Raw genomic sequence first — 13,665 nt, 5'->3', positions numbered from 1 at the left:
ATCTTATATGTGGTGTAAGATAAGAGTACAACTTCATTATTTAGCATGTGGATATTCAGTTTTTTTCAGCACGTTTTGTTGAAGAGACTGTTTTTTTCCCTATTGTGCCATCTTGGGCACCCTTGTCAAAAACTATTTAGCCACTTGTACAAGGGTTTATTTCTGGGCTCTCTATTCTATTCCATTGGGCTGTATATCTATTTTTATGGCAGTACCATATAGTTTTAATTACTGTTGCTTTGTAGTATATTTTAAAATCAGGGAGTGTGAGGCCTAAAACTTTGTTCCCCTTCAAAATTGCTTTCATGAGTTGGGTCCCTTGAGGAGTCCATACAAAACTTTCATATATGGTGATTAGTAAAGGCCACTCTAAGCAGATGTCTTTTTTGACAGAGATCAGAGCTAAGTAAGGAAATAAACTGTGTCTATAGCTGTATCACAGGTAGAGACAAATGCAAGAAACCTGGACTAAGAATAAATTCGGCATGTTCAATGAACAGGGAGACCAGTGTGTTTGGAGAGGAGTGGGCAAGAAGAGTGATAAGGCAACCAGACCTTGAAGGTCATGATAAGGGCTTCAGATTTTAAGTGTGATGAGAAAATATTTCAGCTATCTAAGCTGGGGTAGAACATAGTCTGATTAATATTTTTTCAAGACTCATCCTGACTGGTTTGAGAGTAAACTGTAAGATTCCACTCTTGAGTACACTTTGACATGCATTAGGAGGTTATTGCCTTAGTTCAAAAGAGAGATGACAGTGGACTGGACCAGTCTTGGCAAACAGTCAGATTTGTGATATATTTTGAAGATCAAGCCAGAAATTACGTTGACAAATTCACTATGAAGAAATAGATTGATATTCCTATATCCATTATCCCAAGTTTTGAGATAGAGAATGTTCTGTTAAAAATAGACTTTATAGAGAGAACTGGATGAACTCCATGAATTAAAATAAACTGAAATATTTTGCATAAAGTTAAAGAGACCAAAATAGAAGCAATTGTACTGGAGCTTGCCAGAAAAGGGCTGGGTCAAGATTGACCTCCATGACTTATCCCCTTGTCACTGCAGTGTGATTCCAGTAACTCTATCCAACAATCATATCTTCAGAACTTACCACCAGGCACTGTGTTTCGTCAGGGTGGGAAGAGGGAATTTACAGACACACATATAAACATATCTAAGCTCCTTTTAATTCCATGGGCATCTACCAAGTCAGAATATGTACTCTGACAGTAGAAATCTGGTCTCCAATGAGGTTTACAGCACTTAAAATATGTCTGACCTTACATCTTGGCTTTTCTCCCCTGTTAAGTAGGAATGTACCATATAGGTATTATTTGAGCTAAAATAATATATAAAAAGCATTCCCTAAGGTATCTAATACATAATAAAATTTAAATAAATATTATTATTACAATTAAGTCTCTTCCACAGAAAGGCTTTCCTTATCACCCAATCAAAAATCACCACTTCCTCCCCTCCCTCTTATGCCTTCAGGTAGTTTATTTCTTCATAGCATGTATCACTACCTAACGTCAAGTCACAGAGTATGAATTTATCTTCTTTATTGTTTGAATTCCTTATGAACGTCAACCTTGTTAGGGGAGTAATTTGTTGGTCTTGTTCGCTACTGAATTCCTGACACTGACGCCATTCCTGGAGTATAGTGGAAGCTCAATAAATATTTATTGAATGAATTAACGGAAAAGTTACAGATAGAAGCACAATAGAGGGAGCTGTTAATTCTAGCTCAGAACTTTGATAAAGAATTTTTATTTTTATGATACAGGATTTTCCTATTATGATAAAGGATATTAATTCTGAGGAGGTTAAGCGGGATTTATGGCAAAAGGACAGAGTAGCTTAAGGTGAGTTTGAAAGAGTTTGTGTCAGTGTTTCCAAGTAGAAGGAGCATAAAGAGATCCCAGGAAGAAAAGACAGAGTTTTCATAGACACCAGAGCAAAACCAGCTGCAAAATGGTAAATATGGTTGCAGCATCAAGTGATTTAACACGGTGCCAGTGGGACCTGGCAAGCCTGGTAAGAGATGAGGCTGTAAAGGTAACCAAGGACCAGATCAAACAGGACATTTGATATCCCAGGTGACTAGTATGCTGTCTTGTGGAGCCTGAGTCTCATCCTGAAAATGATGGTGCATCATTGAGTCATTTTAAGCAAGGAAATAATGAAGGACCCGGTTTATATATTAGAAAAACTCACTCTGGTAACATTGTGGATGATGAAGTTAAGCAAAACATGAGAATCTTTAGAAATCTAGATGAAAATTGAGCAAATTATAAAATAAAGCAGTGGTAGTGGGAATAGAGAGAGGTTTATTTGAGACATAATTCATAGATAAGGTGGCTAAAGCTCTTGAATATTTTTAAAACATAGAATGTATTCTCTTTTATAGAACAGCAGTTACACTTTAAGGGGACAAGACAAACATATAGGTGATACTCTTTAGGTCAATCAAAATGTGAAAGAGGAGTTACTACACAGTAGGAGTGTAAACCAGGGGTTAAAGTGAGCTAAAAATGCATGAGACCTCACTCTTCTTATGTTGCCTAAATTTCTACTTTTCCCTAAATGTGTTGTAGTTCAATTTTTTATATCTTACTAGGAAACAAAATCTACTGAATGCATGAGTGAATGAATAAAAATACCTAGTTAGATATTTTAAAAATTCATTTCTGTTTATTTCATATACTTATAGCATGTCTACTTTAAATTTTATAACATTATTATTTTATATACACCTTTAGTTCCTGGTAGTAAAGTTGCTTTAGAGTTCACTTTAACTCAAATGAGCATTTTCTTTTACTTGAGAGTAAAATGTTAAACAAGTTGGAAAATCCAACCAAAGAAAAATCTAAGGTCATCATTATGATAAAATTACTGCTATAGAAAAAACCAGAACCCAGAACTTAAAAAATCACAAGGAAAAAAATTCACAGTCCTTTGTAAAACCAACCTTTTAAATTCTCCAGTATTTCTGAAAACAGCTATTACTGGTTGGAGAACTTTTAACTAAGAAATCAACATTCCTCTGGCTCATTCAGTGGTCTGTCTTCCATCTGTAGTTTTGTACTTATTAGGGCATGATAATTCCTCACAAACCTCAAAACCCAAGGACATCATAGTTCTCCTTCACTATAAAAGCATAACTTAGCCTTGATTTTCAAATGGAGATGTTGAAGGACTTTCTCATTTTCCATTCCCCCTGCTCCCCACCTCCCTGCGCCAAATCAGGGTCGATAGTTAAGTCTCCAGTGAATCCATCTTAGTAAAAACTAATAATCCACATGCATCATTGCTTTAATCCATTCATGGGGTTGTTTATCCAGAAGGAGACAAAATCAGAATCATTGTTAGTGAGATAGCCAAGAGAAGTTCTTGCTTTAAATTCACCCTGTTTTGACCATTTCCCCTAGGTACCTTCTTGAACATTTAATCAAAGTAAATCCTCCCTTGATGGAGTACCTTTTCTTGGAGAGAAAAGAGCATAGACAGGCAAGAAGTATCTGTGAAGCAACTCTTGAGTTAGTTGGGTGGCAGAAGTGGTACATGTTATCTTCATGAAGTTAGCTTAAATAAATTAGAATACAGGAAAAATAATATTTTTTCTCATGTATATGTACTGCAAATGACATGCTTCTTTCTATTCTGCTTCCCTAAAGAAAAGGATGTTTCTGCTTTTTAACTGTTTGGGATTTCAATGGCTGGATCACACTAAGTTGGAGTTTTTAAAAATGTGTATTGCTGACCACCAGTATAAGAATCACTTATTCTTACATTCTTTAAAAATGTGGAATCCTATGTTGCATAACGTATTGGGTCTGTATATCTGGGGCACTGTGTTTGGTAATCTGCATTTACAAAATCATTTCAACATGCTGATTATACACTTGAAATGTTGGAAAACATTACCATAACTGGGGTGGGAGTGGGAGGGATGAGAGAAGAGCAGATAAGGAATCTTCAATATCCTTTCCTCCCTAAGGCTGTCACAGTGAGTGAAAGAGCAAACAGTATCTTCTCTTCTCCAGCTCTGCCCTGGAGAGATGGGGTCTGGCCGCTAGAAAGAGGAACTGTCCCCAAACAGTATCTAACTAGTGTCTTCCTCAGATGCTTCTGCAAGAAGTGCGACTTTGTGCTTAATTTGGTCCTTGTCAACCAAACATTAACTACAAGGGAAATTGCTGTTTTCAGAATTACATAATATACATGTCACACATCAGCCAGTCAGTGCTGTCTTAACTGATAATGGTCCTTTGATGATAGGCCATTTTACCACAAGATAGAGTTCACTAAAAATGTTCTGTTAAAACATATTATACTTGAGAGAGATGATGTCTTTCTTTTAGACACATTTGAGACTATATATATGCTCATACAGGGATGAGTATAGTTGACTGAACAACATTTGGCTCCAGACATATGCTTTATTGTTAACTAGGTAGGTAGAAGTTATAAATTATATGCCTTACTATTTTCCATTGTATAGAATCCTGGATATACTTTTTCTGTATTATAAATCCTAACGTTATGTTACAAATATAGTGGCTTCAATATAAAGTGATATTTTAAATCTTATTTTCTGAAACTTTTATATACGTTCAACATTTTCTGTCCTGGGAGTTATCTGCCATTTTTGCTTACAACCAACTAGTGACTGCTGAGATCTTACAGCTGCTTTTTATTTGATATAATATCATTGCGTATAAATCTGTAAAACCAACAGGAATGGAAATAATGACAAATATCCAAGGAAGTTGTGAGATTTAAATACTGTAATATTGTGATTTATAAGTAATATATATTTGGTCATTCAGATGATCAAAATATACTTCTTATATATATATTTGGTCTTTGTCTAAGGTTTCTCACTCACAACTCCTAAAGCCTTTGAAACTTCCTGAATAAGAGCAATAAGGTGTCTTTTGTTATGTTAATGAGGTGATTTTGGGAAGCTCTTAGGTAACCTAAGGATTGAGGGGGCTTGTTGCCAAGAGATCCAACCGGTGATTACAGTGTCTGAACTTTCATTTGCTCCCCCTCACCTCCTGGGAGGGCAGAGGTGCTGGAGATTGAGTTCAATTGCCAATGGCCAATGACTGTTTAATCAGTCATGGCTATGAAATGAAGCCTCCATAAAAACCCAAAGGACAAGATTCAGAGGGCTTTCTGATTGGTGAACCCGTAGAGATTTGGGGAGGGTGGCGTGCTTGGAGAGGGCATGGAAGCTCAGCACCCTTTCCCCATACCTTGCCTTGCATCTCTTCTATCTGGCTGTTCCTGAGTTGTATCATTTTATTTCATTTATTTATTTTTTGGGGAGTGTTGCGTTGAGACTTAGTTGCGGCAAGCGGGATCTTTCATTGTGACACATGGGCTTCTCTCTAGTTGTGGCGTGCGGGTATTTTTTCTCTTCTCTAGCTGTGGCACACAGGCTCCAGGGCACGTGGGCTCTGTAGTTTGCGGCACGCAGGCTCTCTAGTTGAGGCGCGTGGGCTCAGCAGTTGTGGCGCGCGTGCTTAGTTGCACAGCCGCATGTGGGAATCTTAGTTCCCCGACCAGGGATCAAACCCGTGTCCCCTGCATTGCAAGGTGGATTCTTCACCACGGGACCACCAAGGAAGTCCCCCCCGAGTTGTAGCATTTTATAATAAATGAATAATCTAGTGAGTAAAGAGTTTTCCTGTTCTGTGAGCTGCTCCAGCAAATTCCTCAAGTCCAGGACAGGGTCTTGGGAACCTCTGATGTATAGCTTGTTGGTCAGAAGTGGAGGTAACAATCTGGGCTTTCAACTGGCATCTGAAGTGGGGAGGGAGGGCAGTCTTGTAGGACTGAACCCTTAACCTGTACAATCTGACACTATCTCCAGGCCCATACCGTCAGAACTGAGTTGAACTGTAGGACACAATTGGGATCTGCACACTTTTAAGTACATGTTGTAAGATGTGTTTTAAAACTCTTTACAGGTGGATGCTAGAAGCAGATAATTTAGTTAATGAAAAATTCTATTTAACATAAGGAAAATATTTCAGGCTAGAGATTTTTTTTAAATTCTAATCTATTATTTTATCTATTTTTTATAGGAGAGATATGAATTTCACAAGAAGTCAAACACAGTGACCCCATTTGCTATGTTTTATTTTGCTATTAGCTTGTTAAACATAACATGCAAATAATCAAAAAGAAACATACATATGACTTAGAGTGAAAAATAATTCTAGGAAAGAAAAGTTTCATTAGGTAAGTATATATTCCTAACACTAAAAATACTGCTTTAATTGTATGTGGTTTCATGAATTTTGTCTAATTTGCAAGATCATTTGTCTCAAAATTTACCATCTATTTTTCAGCTAAACAAATTTGAACACTGAAATTTGAACATTGAGATAATTTGCTTCAAGACAGTAAACATCCATATGCATGTAATCCATGCTTTTTGGCACATTAAGTTAAGGTTTAGAAATTATAAAACTTGGCTGACTTCCACAAAACCAGTAAAAAGCTTTTCACATCATTTGACAGGAGATAGGAAAAAAAACACTAAATTTACAAATAAAGCATTAATTTTATTGTCTGTGTGTGTGTGTGTGTGTGTCTGTACTTGTGATGAAACAGGCCTGCCTTTCATCTTTTCTTTTAAAAAAGTAGTAAAATGTTTACAAAACATTTTCCCTCAGAATTTGAAATTTATGGAAGTAATAAACAGCAACAAAAAATGAATACTATAAAAACTGACACACAAATAAACATAACCATAAACTGCTGTTTCAGGATATATCTCAGTATAATTGGAATTAGTAGATATCAATTAACGGTGATCTCATTTGCTACACGTAGACATTCATACATATCAGGTGGCAGACTGGTTTGGGTGATGCGATTGCCATCCAAACGCAAATGTTTGATCTTGGAGTAGGATAATGGTCCCAGGATCTTACAGAAGCTCTTTACTTCAAACTCTGGAAAATTAAAGAATGAAACACTTCAATCTTTTTTTTTTTTTTTTAGTACATGGGCTTGAAACCATCATTTTTAAAAACTTTCAAATCTATAATAATATCCAATAAAACTTTTTCCCACTTATTTGATGTATCTTTGAATTTGGAACTACTAAAGGAATATTTCAGACTACCAAATAGCCCAGCAATATTTAGTAAAGAATACTTATGGTAGGTCAGAAGATTTAATGAAATGTTTCAAGGAAGAGAACTTATTTAAGTTCTTGATTTAGAAATACTTTCTTATAGAAGGACACTCAGTGAGTGTGTCATATTGTCTAAGCTTTAGTTTGAAATATTAAGTCTAGCCTGAGGAAACCTAAGATTGGTGCTGTTATATGAGCAATCTCACCAGTGTAAGTATTCTGGGTTTTTGCCTCTTAAAATAAAAGGGGTTAAATAGATGAACTCTAAACAGTTTTCCAACAACCGCACTTCATGACAAAGATTCAAAACTCCAAAGCAAAAACCAAATCATGGAATGTCCACCATCTCAGCTCATGCCCTTTTCTTCTGTGGTCAAAAAGCTGCCACAAATGAACAACTGATTTAATTTTTAATGGACACTAAAGTTTACTGGATAGCATGGTCTGTGTATGTATATAGAAACTGCCTATGGTTGCCCAAGTCTATTTCAGATTAACGTTATCTGGTCCTGTATAGTATTATTTTCTTTCATTCTTCAACTCTAGCTAACAAAGACTTCAGTGGAAGCCCAAACACACTGCAGTCCTTTCCTCTAAGATGTTGTCTTAAATAACTCATCTGTCAAATTCCAGGGTTCTTGGTTATGGTATCTGCTTCTGAAGTATGGAACAATGGAAAAAACATGGGTTTTGGTCTATATTAGTTTTTTACCTCTGTCGTTTACCATCTGAGACATTTATCAGATCTTCTTTTTAGATATATCTATCACACTGTGTGGCATTAAGGTTACATTAATTAAGGTATGTAAAGCACTTCACACAGTGCTAGCACATACTATGTACTAAAGAATTATTGGTGTCCTTTTAATTTTTTCTGTTTTCTAAATTGCTTTACACTAGGAAGATCTGTGACTAGCTTAATGCTTAAGGTTGCAAGTTTGAAATATGACAAATTGGTTTTGGCTGGGTATTTCCTAATATTAGAAAAACATTAAGAGACTCTTTTTATCTTAAGAGAAAGTGGGCAATTGGTATGCATAGTTATTATGCAGAAAGATAAACTAAGTTGAAGACACACATGCAAAGTCACACGGCAAGAATTCCTGAAATATGTAAACCTAAATGTCAAGGATAAGGAAGGGAGAAAGGTAAATACTCACGTTCCAATGACTATATGTGCTGGGCATTGGGATTTCAGTCTCAGCTAGGCACTGAGCAGCTGCTGGCATTTCTCCCATAGTCCATCTGTCCCATCTCCTGCATTGGCTCCTCCTTTTTTACTCATACAATGAAAACTGTTTTTTCCACCTTCAAATGCCCCTGCATCTGTATCTCTCCCCTTTCTTGTCTCAGAGTAGGAGGTAGTCTTGCTCCTGCAGCTAACCTCCACCCACCAAATCTAATGGATTTCTTCAGCCCTCAAACGTCTTAAATCCCATTAGCATTTTGGCCTGTCTGAGTATCCTTCCTCCTGACCACAAATGTTTATAATGTGGGACCATCTATTGCCACATAGTGAATTTTCCCCTGGAAACAGCTGTAAGGGTTTAGCTCTGATAGCTTGACTGTGTATTATAAGACAAACAAGCTTTGCAGACACAAGAAAGAACACGTGGCATTGCAGAGTGGGCAGTCACGGTCTCCTTCATGAGAACACCCCAACCCTACTAGGAGTTACATGAAACTATTGCAGAATTACTATTGCAGAATTATATTAATAAGGCACACTGAAAATTTTTTTTCTGATAAGAGTGTCAATATCCTTACCCAGTATGACAAGGGAACCAACTTTTATAATATAAAGATGTTCAATTTCAATAGATTATTTTGCACATAAAATCATTTACTATGTGAATCAGTGTTTCCCACCTGAGTTTTCATTTTAAAAACTTCATCTGTGAATTATAGGTTTTTTCTTCTTCCAACTTCAATTAAAGAATGAGGTAGGGATTGGTGAATGTCAGTTTCCCATCTGAATCTTTATAGCTTAAATTGAAAAATGTCCCAGGAGACCAGAAGAGTACATAAGCAGCTCAAGTGGAATAGGTCAAACTCCCACCCAGCAGATAAATGAAAAATAAACTATGGAAGTAAGAGAAAGGAAGGAGAAACTGTGGGAAAATCAAATGAGGTGAAGGGTTGTGTATAAGAAAAGGGGCTTTGTAATTCTAGTAAAAAATATTCCAAACCCTTTTCATATTCCTCCTTAAACTTTCTCACAGTCTTCATAAGAACACCATGAAGACCATACACACCAACCGTAACAGGGATAACAGAGATAGATGATGGTCATGATAGCAGAGTAATATGTTGAGTCTCAAGTAAAGATGTCAGAGGAGGCCATGAGTGTACACGGGCTGCTCTGGGGACAAGCAGGAGAGAGATGTAAAAGCCTCTGCTGGTTGTGGACTTGTTGATTTCTCCCTCAGCTACATCTTGTCAAGAAATAAATGTAGACACAAATCGAAGTCATGAAGGAGGCAAATAATAAACAGATAAAAATCAAGAGATAACACAGCAGGATTAATTAGCCCAGAGTATTAAATTTGAAGAAATGAGTGCTTAAATTCTATGACCTTAATGGTTTCTTATCTGGACACTCCAAAGCAAAGCCAGATATTGGATAAATAACTCAGCTAGAATTCTATATTCTAGAGAAATATTTTGTTGGCATTTTCATTTTTTTAAACTGGAGCCAGATGCAGTATTTGTGTCACAACTTAGGCATTTAAAACCTCGAGGAAACATCAATCAATCATAGGCACAGTTTTCTACTTACTTTCAAGTTCATTGACCTCCAGGTAATAGTTTTCAAGGTTTTCATTGACAGTCGGTATGTTTTTAAGTTTATTATAGGAGAGGTCCAGCTCCAGCAAGGATGATACATTAAAAGAATTTCCAGGTATTCCACTATCAGCAAGTTCATTATGAGACAAACGCAGATACTGCAATCCATTAAAACGCTTGAAATACTCATCAGGGATGTTGCTGATCTTATTGTTGTCTAGGTAGAGAGTTAGAAGAGATACTGGGAGACCAGAAGGCATTTTGGTCATCTGATTGAAGCTCAAGTCAAGGTATTCAAGTGACTTAAGACCTTTAAAAGCAGCTGAAACAGCATCTTCTTTCAGCTGATTGTGTTGAAGGTGGATAAATGTCAGGTTAACCAGTCCGTCAAAGGAGCCAAGCTTCGATATCTTGTTGTTAGTGAGCTGCAGGTCCACCAGAGATTTGGGAAGTGGACCCACAGATTCTGTCAGATTGTTGTAATTTATATGCAGCTTCTTCAGTTGTTTCAGTTTAGAGAAAACTTTTCCTTTTATCTTGGAATTTTCTAGAAGGTTATGATCTAGAATGAGCCACTGCAGATCAGTTACGTTTTCAAAGGCCTTATCATCAATATGGTCAATCTGGTTATTCCTAAGGTAAAGGTACTTGATTCCAAGAGGCACCATTGGCACACTTTTCAATTTCAGCTCATCGCAGTACATGGCCGTTGGGTAGCTTTCGGGGCAGTTACATTCTGGTGCACAGTTTGGTGATGATCTCCCATAAATAGATAGGGGGAAATCATAATCCTCATAGTAGCTGCCGCTGGCACAGCCAATTAATGCCAAGAGGAGAGGAAACATACCTAGATTCATTTTGGCAAATGCTTTGAATCCTAAATAAAGTGGAAACATGTATTATTATAAAATAGTATCCTTTCAGGAAAAGTATACTAAGAAGAAAGAAAATGCATTAGCAAATGTGAATTTTATTATTTTATAGTGCTTTTTTTTTTTACTGCACTAATGATGCCTTGTTAATTTGCATTTGAGGAGTAGGTTAAGGATATACGTTTACAATGGGTGGGGAAGTGAACAGATTCCAGGGCAGATTGCATTCACATGCGCCCCCTTCTGGGCGAGCCAGGCGTAACTGTCCCAGTCAACCTCTCTAGGTCCTTCCTTAATTAAATATCTTCCTGCAAGAGGTTTCTGGGAGGTGCCCATTAACCACCATGTTAGAACACTGCTTCAGAATACCTTCAAAACCAGAAGAAACGAAAACGAGAAGACAATTGTAAATTGTACCCTCTACCCCACCATTCAACATCATTGAAATGTCTCATTAAGTAGATCCTGACTGAGAACGTGGGCAATCTGTGATGTTGTCTGGAGGAAAGCTGTTCTTCTGTGTGTGTGGAGGGGGCGTGGTGGCAGTCGTGGCACGTTCCTCTAAAAATGTCTTTATGGTTGTTGATTCTGAGGAAGGGGAACAGAAGTCTTGGTGGGGGTGTGTGCATATTATTTCACCTTTTGTTTAACATTCTATGTTTTTAAGCACATTACAAAACTGTGTTTGAAAATTAATATTTAGTATATTAGTTTTAGTAAAATTAATGTTTATTAATCAAGGAAATGTCACAAACTCTAAACATTTTTTAAACCTAGAAAGAGGTCTAACTGGTAGAGAATGATATTCTTTTCTAAGATTTGAATGAATGTTTTTCTTTCTCTCAATCACTCACAATTTGTCTACATTCTTCATGTCAAAATTTAAGAAGGCAGGGTTTGCTTATCTGGATTTTTGTGCTCTCACTGAATGGAAGTGGGAGAGATGTGGAACTGAGGAAAGTCTGTATTAAACAGTGGCATTAAGAGCCATGTAGGAAAGGATAAATTTGAGAATATAAATTAAAAACAATTTGTAACAGTGATCTTCTCATATGAACCTCTTTCTAAGGTGAGGTTCAAAGAAGTACATTTCAATCGCTTGGGGAAGCACCGGGTCAGCAATTTAGGTAAAGGGAAATAGGATATAAGAGTTGGGCTTTTGTAGAATGAGGAGTTATAGCTGAGCAATTGGTAACTCTGGGAGGGAAATTGTTAATGTGAAGCAGTATCCACACTCCAGAGGATACCATAAAATAAAATCTCTTCCTGTGAGAAACATGGTACAAGCTTTTGGATCTAGGTAGTTTGGGATAAGCAGGATTTTCTACTATCAGGAATTTTAAACATCTTTGCTTTGCTGTAACTTGGAATTATAAAGCACTTTATTTTAGCAGATGAAACACTCAAAAACGTTGTTAGAATCACTCTTATAACTGACATAATGTAGCCAGATTCTTTGTAAATTATTCTCTAAGATTATGATGGAGTCATTTAATTTAGTTGACAGGACTTGGCCATGAGATCTATTACATAGTGCTAATGTAATTATAGGATTCTTTATGAGTTACAGTTATGTTAATGTTGTAAAGATTTTTCTTACTTCATTAATAAGCTTCCACCTTAGTTTAATTCAGTATACACTAAACTAGACATGGGAACTATAGTGCGAATAGTAATGGAAAATGCTTCCATATTTTTTGGCAGAGTCAAAACAAGGGCTCTGAATTCAAAGAGAATCTGTAACCGTATAATGACTCCATTATGAAGCAAAACCATGCTTTACTGTCCCCCAGTTTTTTCAAATACCTGTGGCTATGAAGAAAATACTTTTTTTTCAAAAAGTAAATCATATTTACCAGAATTTCTTTAAAACACGTTCCTGTTTCTTAAGACATACATCCACAATCCAAATCTTTAAAGTTAACAAAATAGAAATAAATAATCCTTTAGCTCACATTTTATAACAGCATAAAATGTTTATGGCAAATTATAACAAATTATAACAACATACTTGTTGCAAAATATTTTGATGACTGATTGAAATGGCCCTTCTTTGCTCCAAAATTAGGTTCTAACAATACTAACATATTTAACTAATTAGCATGAAATAGCAAACATTTTAAATGCCATACTTTTTCACTGTGTCTAATTTTCTCATTCCAACCTTGAAACTTTTTATAACTTCCTTAGCTAAGTAAGGCATTATAGACTGTATAAAATGTATCTCAAATCCATAAATCATGGAAAGTATATTAAGCAAAATGTGAAAGTAAATGCTCAAAACTGTGGATTTGCTGTTGAATAGCAATTGGCAAAGTTGCTCTGGAATTTTTTCTGTTCCTGTTAACAATAAACACCGTCCCAAACAGTCAGCATCCCCAGTGCTATAGTTAAAACAGCACTTACCTTACTGTCTCGACACTGCTTTCGTTAATTCTTAAAGCAGATGCTCTGCTTGGTGGACAAGAATCCACCAATATATGCTGTAAACTCTGTCAGGACGGAACTGGCTGCCAGATTCTTAGTGATACAAGAGCTGAGTGGGGGAAACCCAGCCCAGTCACGCCAGTCTCTGAATGGAGTTATGTCATTGTGGGGATCTTGTGGTGTGGCATGCAGACATTCTGTTCTCTAACGAGGTGCAGGTGGACTTGGGGAGCAAGGACAGCCCAGCTCACTCCCTATGGAATAAGAGAGAGATACATGCTGCACCAGCCCCAATACCATAGCTTTTAATCCCAAATTGAGTACTGCTGCAAATGAGGCATCTCCAGTGAGAACATTTCTCTGACAAAGCCCTTTACTTCTATAGCTGTGACAACAATTAAATGCAATTCTCT

At 36.6% G+C, this 13,665-nt stretch overlaps 1 protein-coding gene across 1 annotated transcript; it reads right to left on the bottom strand.

The window, feature by feature from the left end:
* Positions 1-6,142: 6,142 nt before the first annotated feature.
* LUM (lumican) lies at positions 6,143-13,409 on the bottom strand. The gene is made up of 3 exons (XM_007165905.2): positions 13,232-13,409; positions 9,946-10,830; positions 6,143-6,981 (listed from the first exon to the last, which is right to left on the bottom strand). Exons 2-3 carry the CDS (start codon positions 10,808-10,810, stop codon positions 6,827-6,829), a joined length of 1,020 nt encoding a protein of 339 aa, XP_007165967.1. The 5' UTR covers positions 10,811-10,830; positions 13,232-13,409; the 3' UTR covers positions 6,143-6,826.
* Between the last annotated feature and the right edge of the window lie 256 nt (positions 13,410-13,665).

The sequence above is a fragment of the Balaenoptera acutorostrata genome, chromosome 11 (assembly GCF_949987535.1).
Source record: "Balaenoptera acutorostrata chromosome 11, mBalAcu1.1, whole genome shotgun sequence".
In the NCBI taxonomy this organism is placed as follows: Eukaryota; Metazoa; Chordata; class Mammalia; order Artiodactyla; family Balaenopteridae; genus Balaenoptera; species Balaenoptera acutorostrata.
This window is presented reverse-complemented; position numbering and strand designations above follow the sequence as displayed.

Excerpts from the sequence above, each read along its gene's own strand:
- LUM (XM_007165905.2), bottom strand. The coding sequence starts at position 10,810 with ATGAATCTAGGTATGTTTCCTCTCCTCTTGGCATTAATTGGCTGTGCC. Across the intron at positions 6,982-9,945 it reads GGAGGTCAATGAACTTGAAA|AGTTTGAAGTAAAGAGCTTC; the intron begins GTAAGTAGAAAA and ends TTAATTTTCCAG.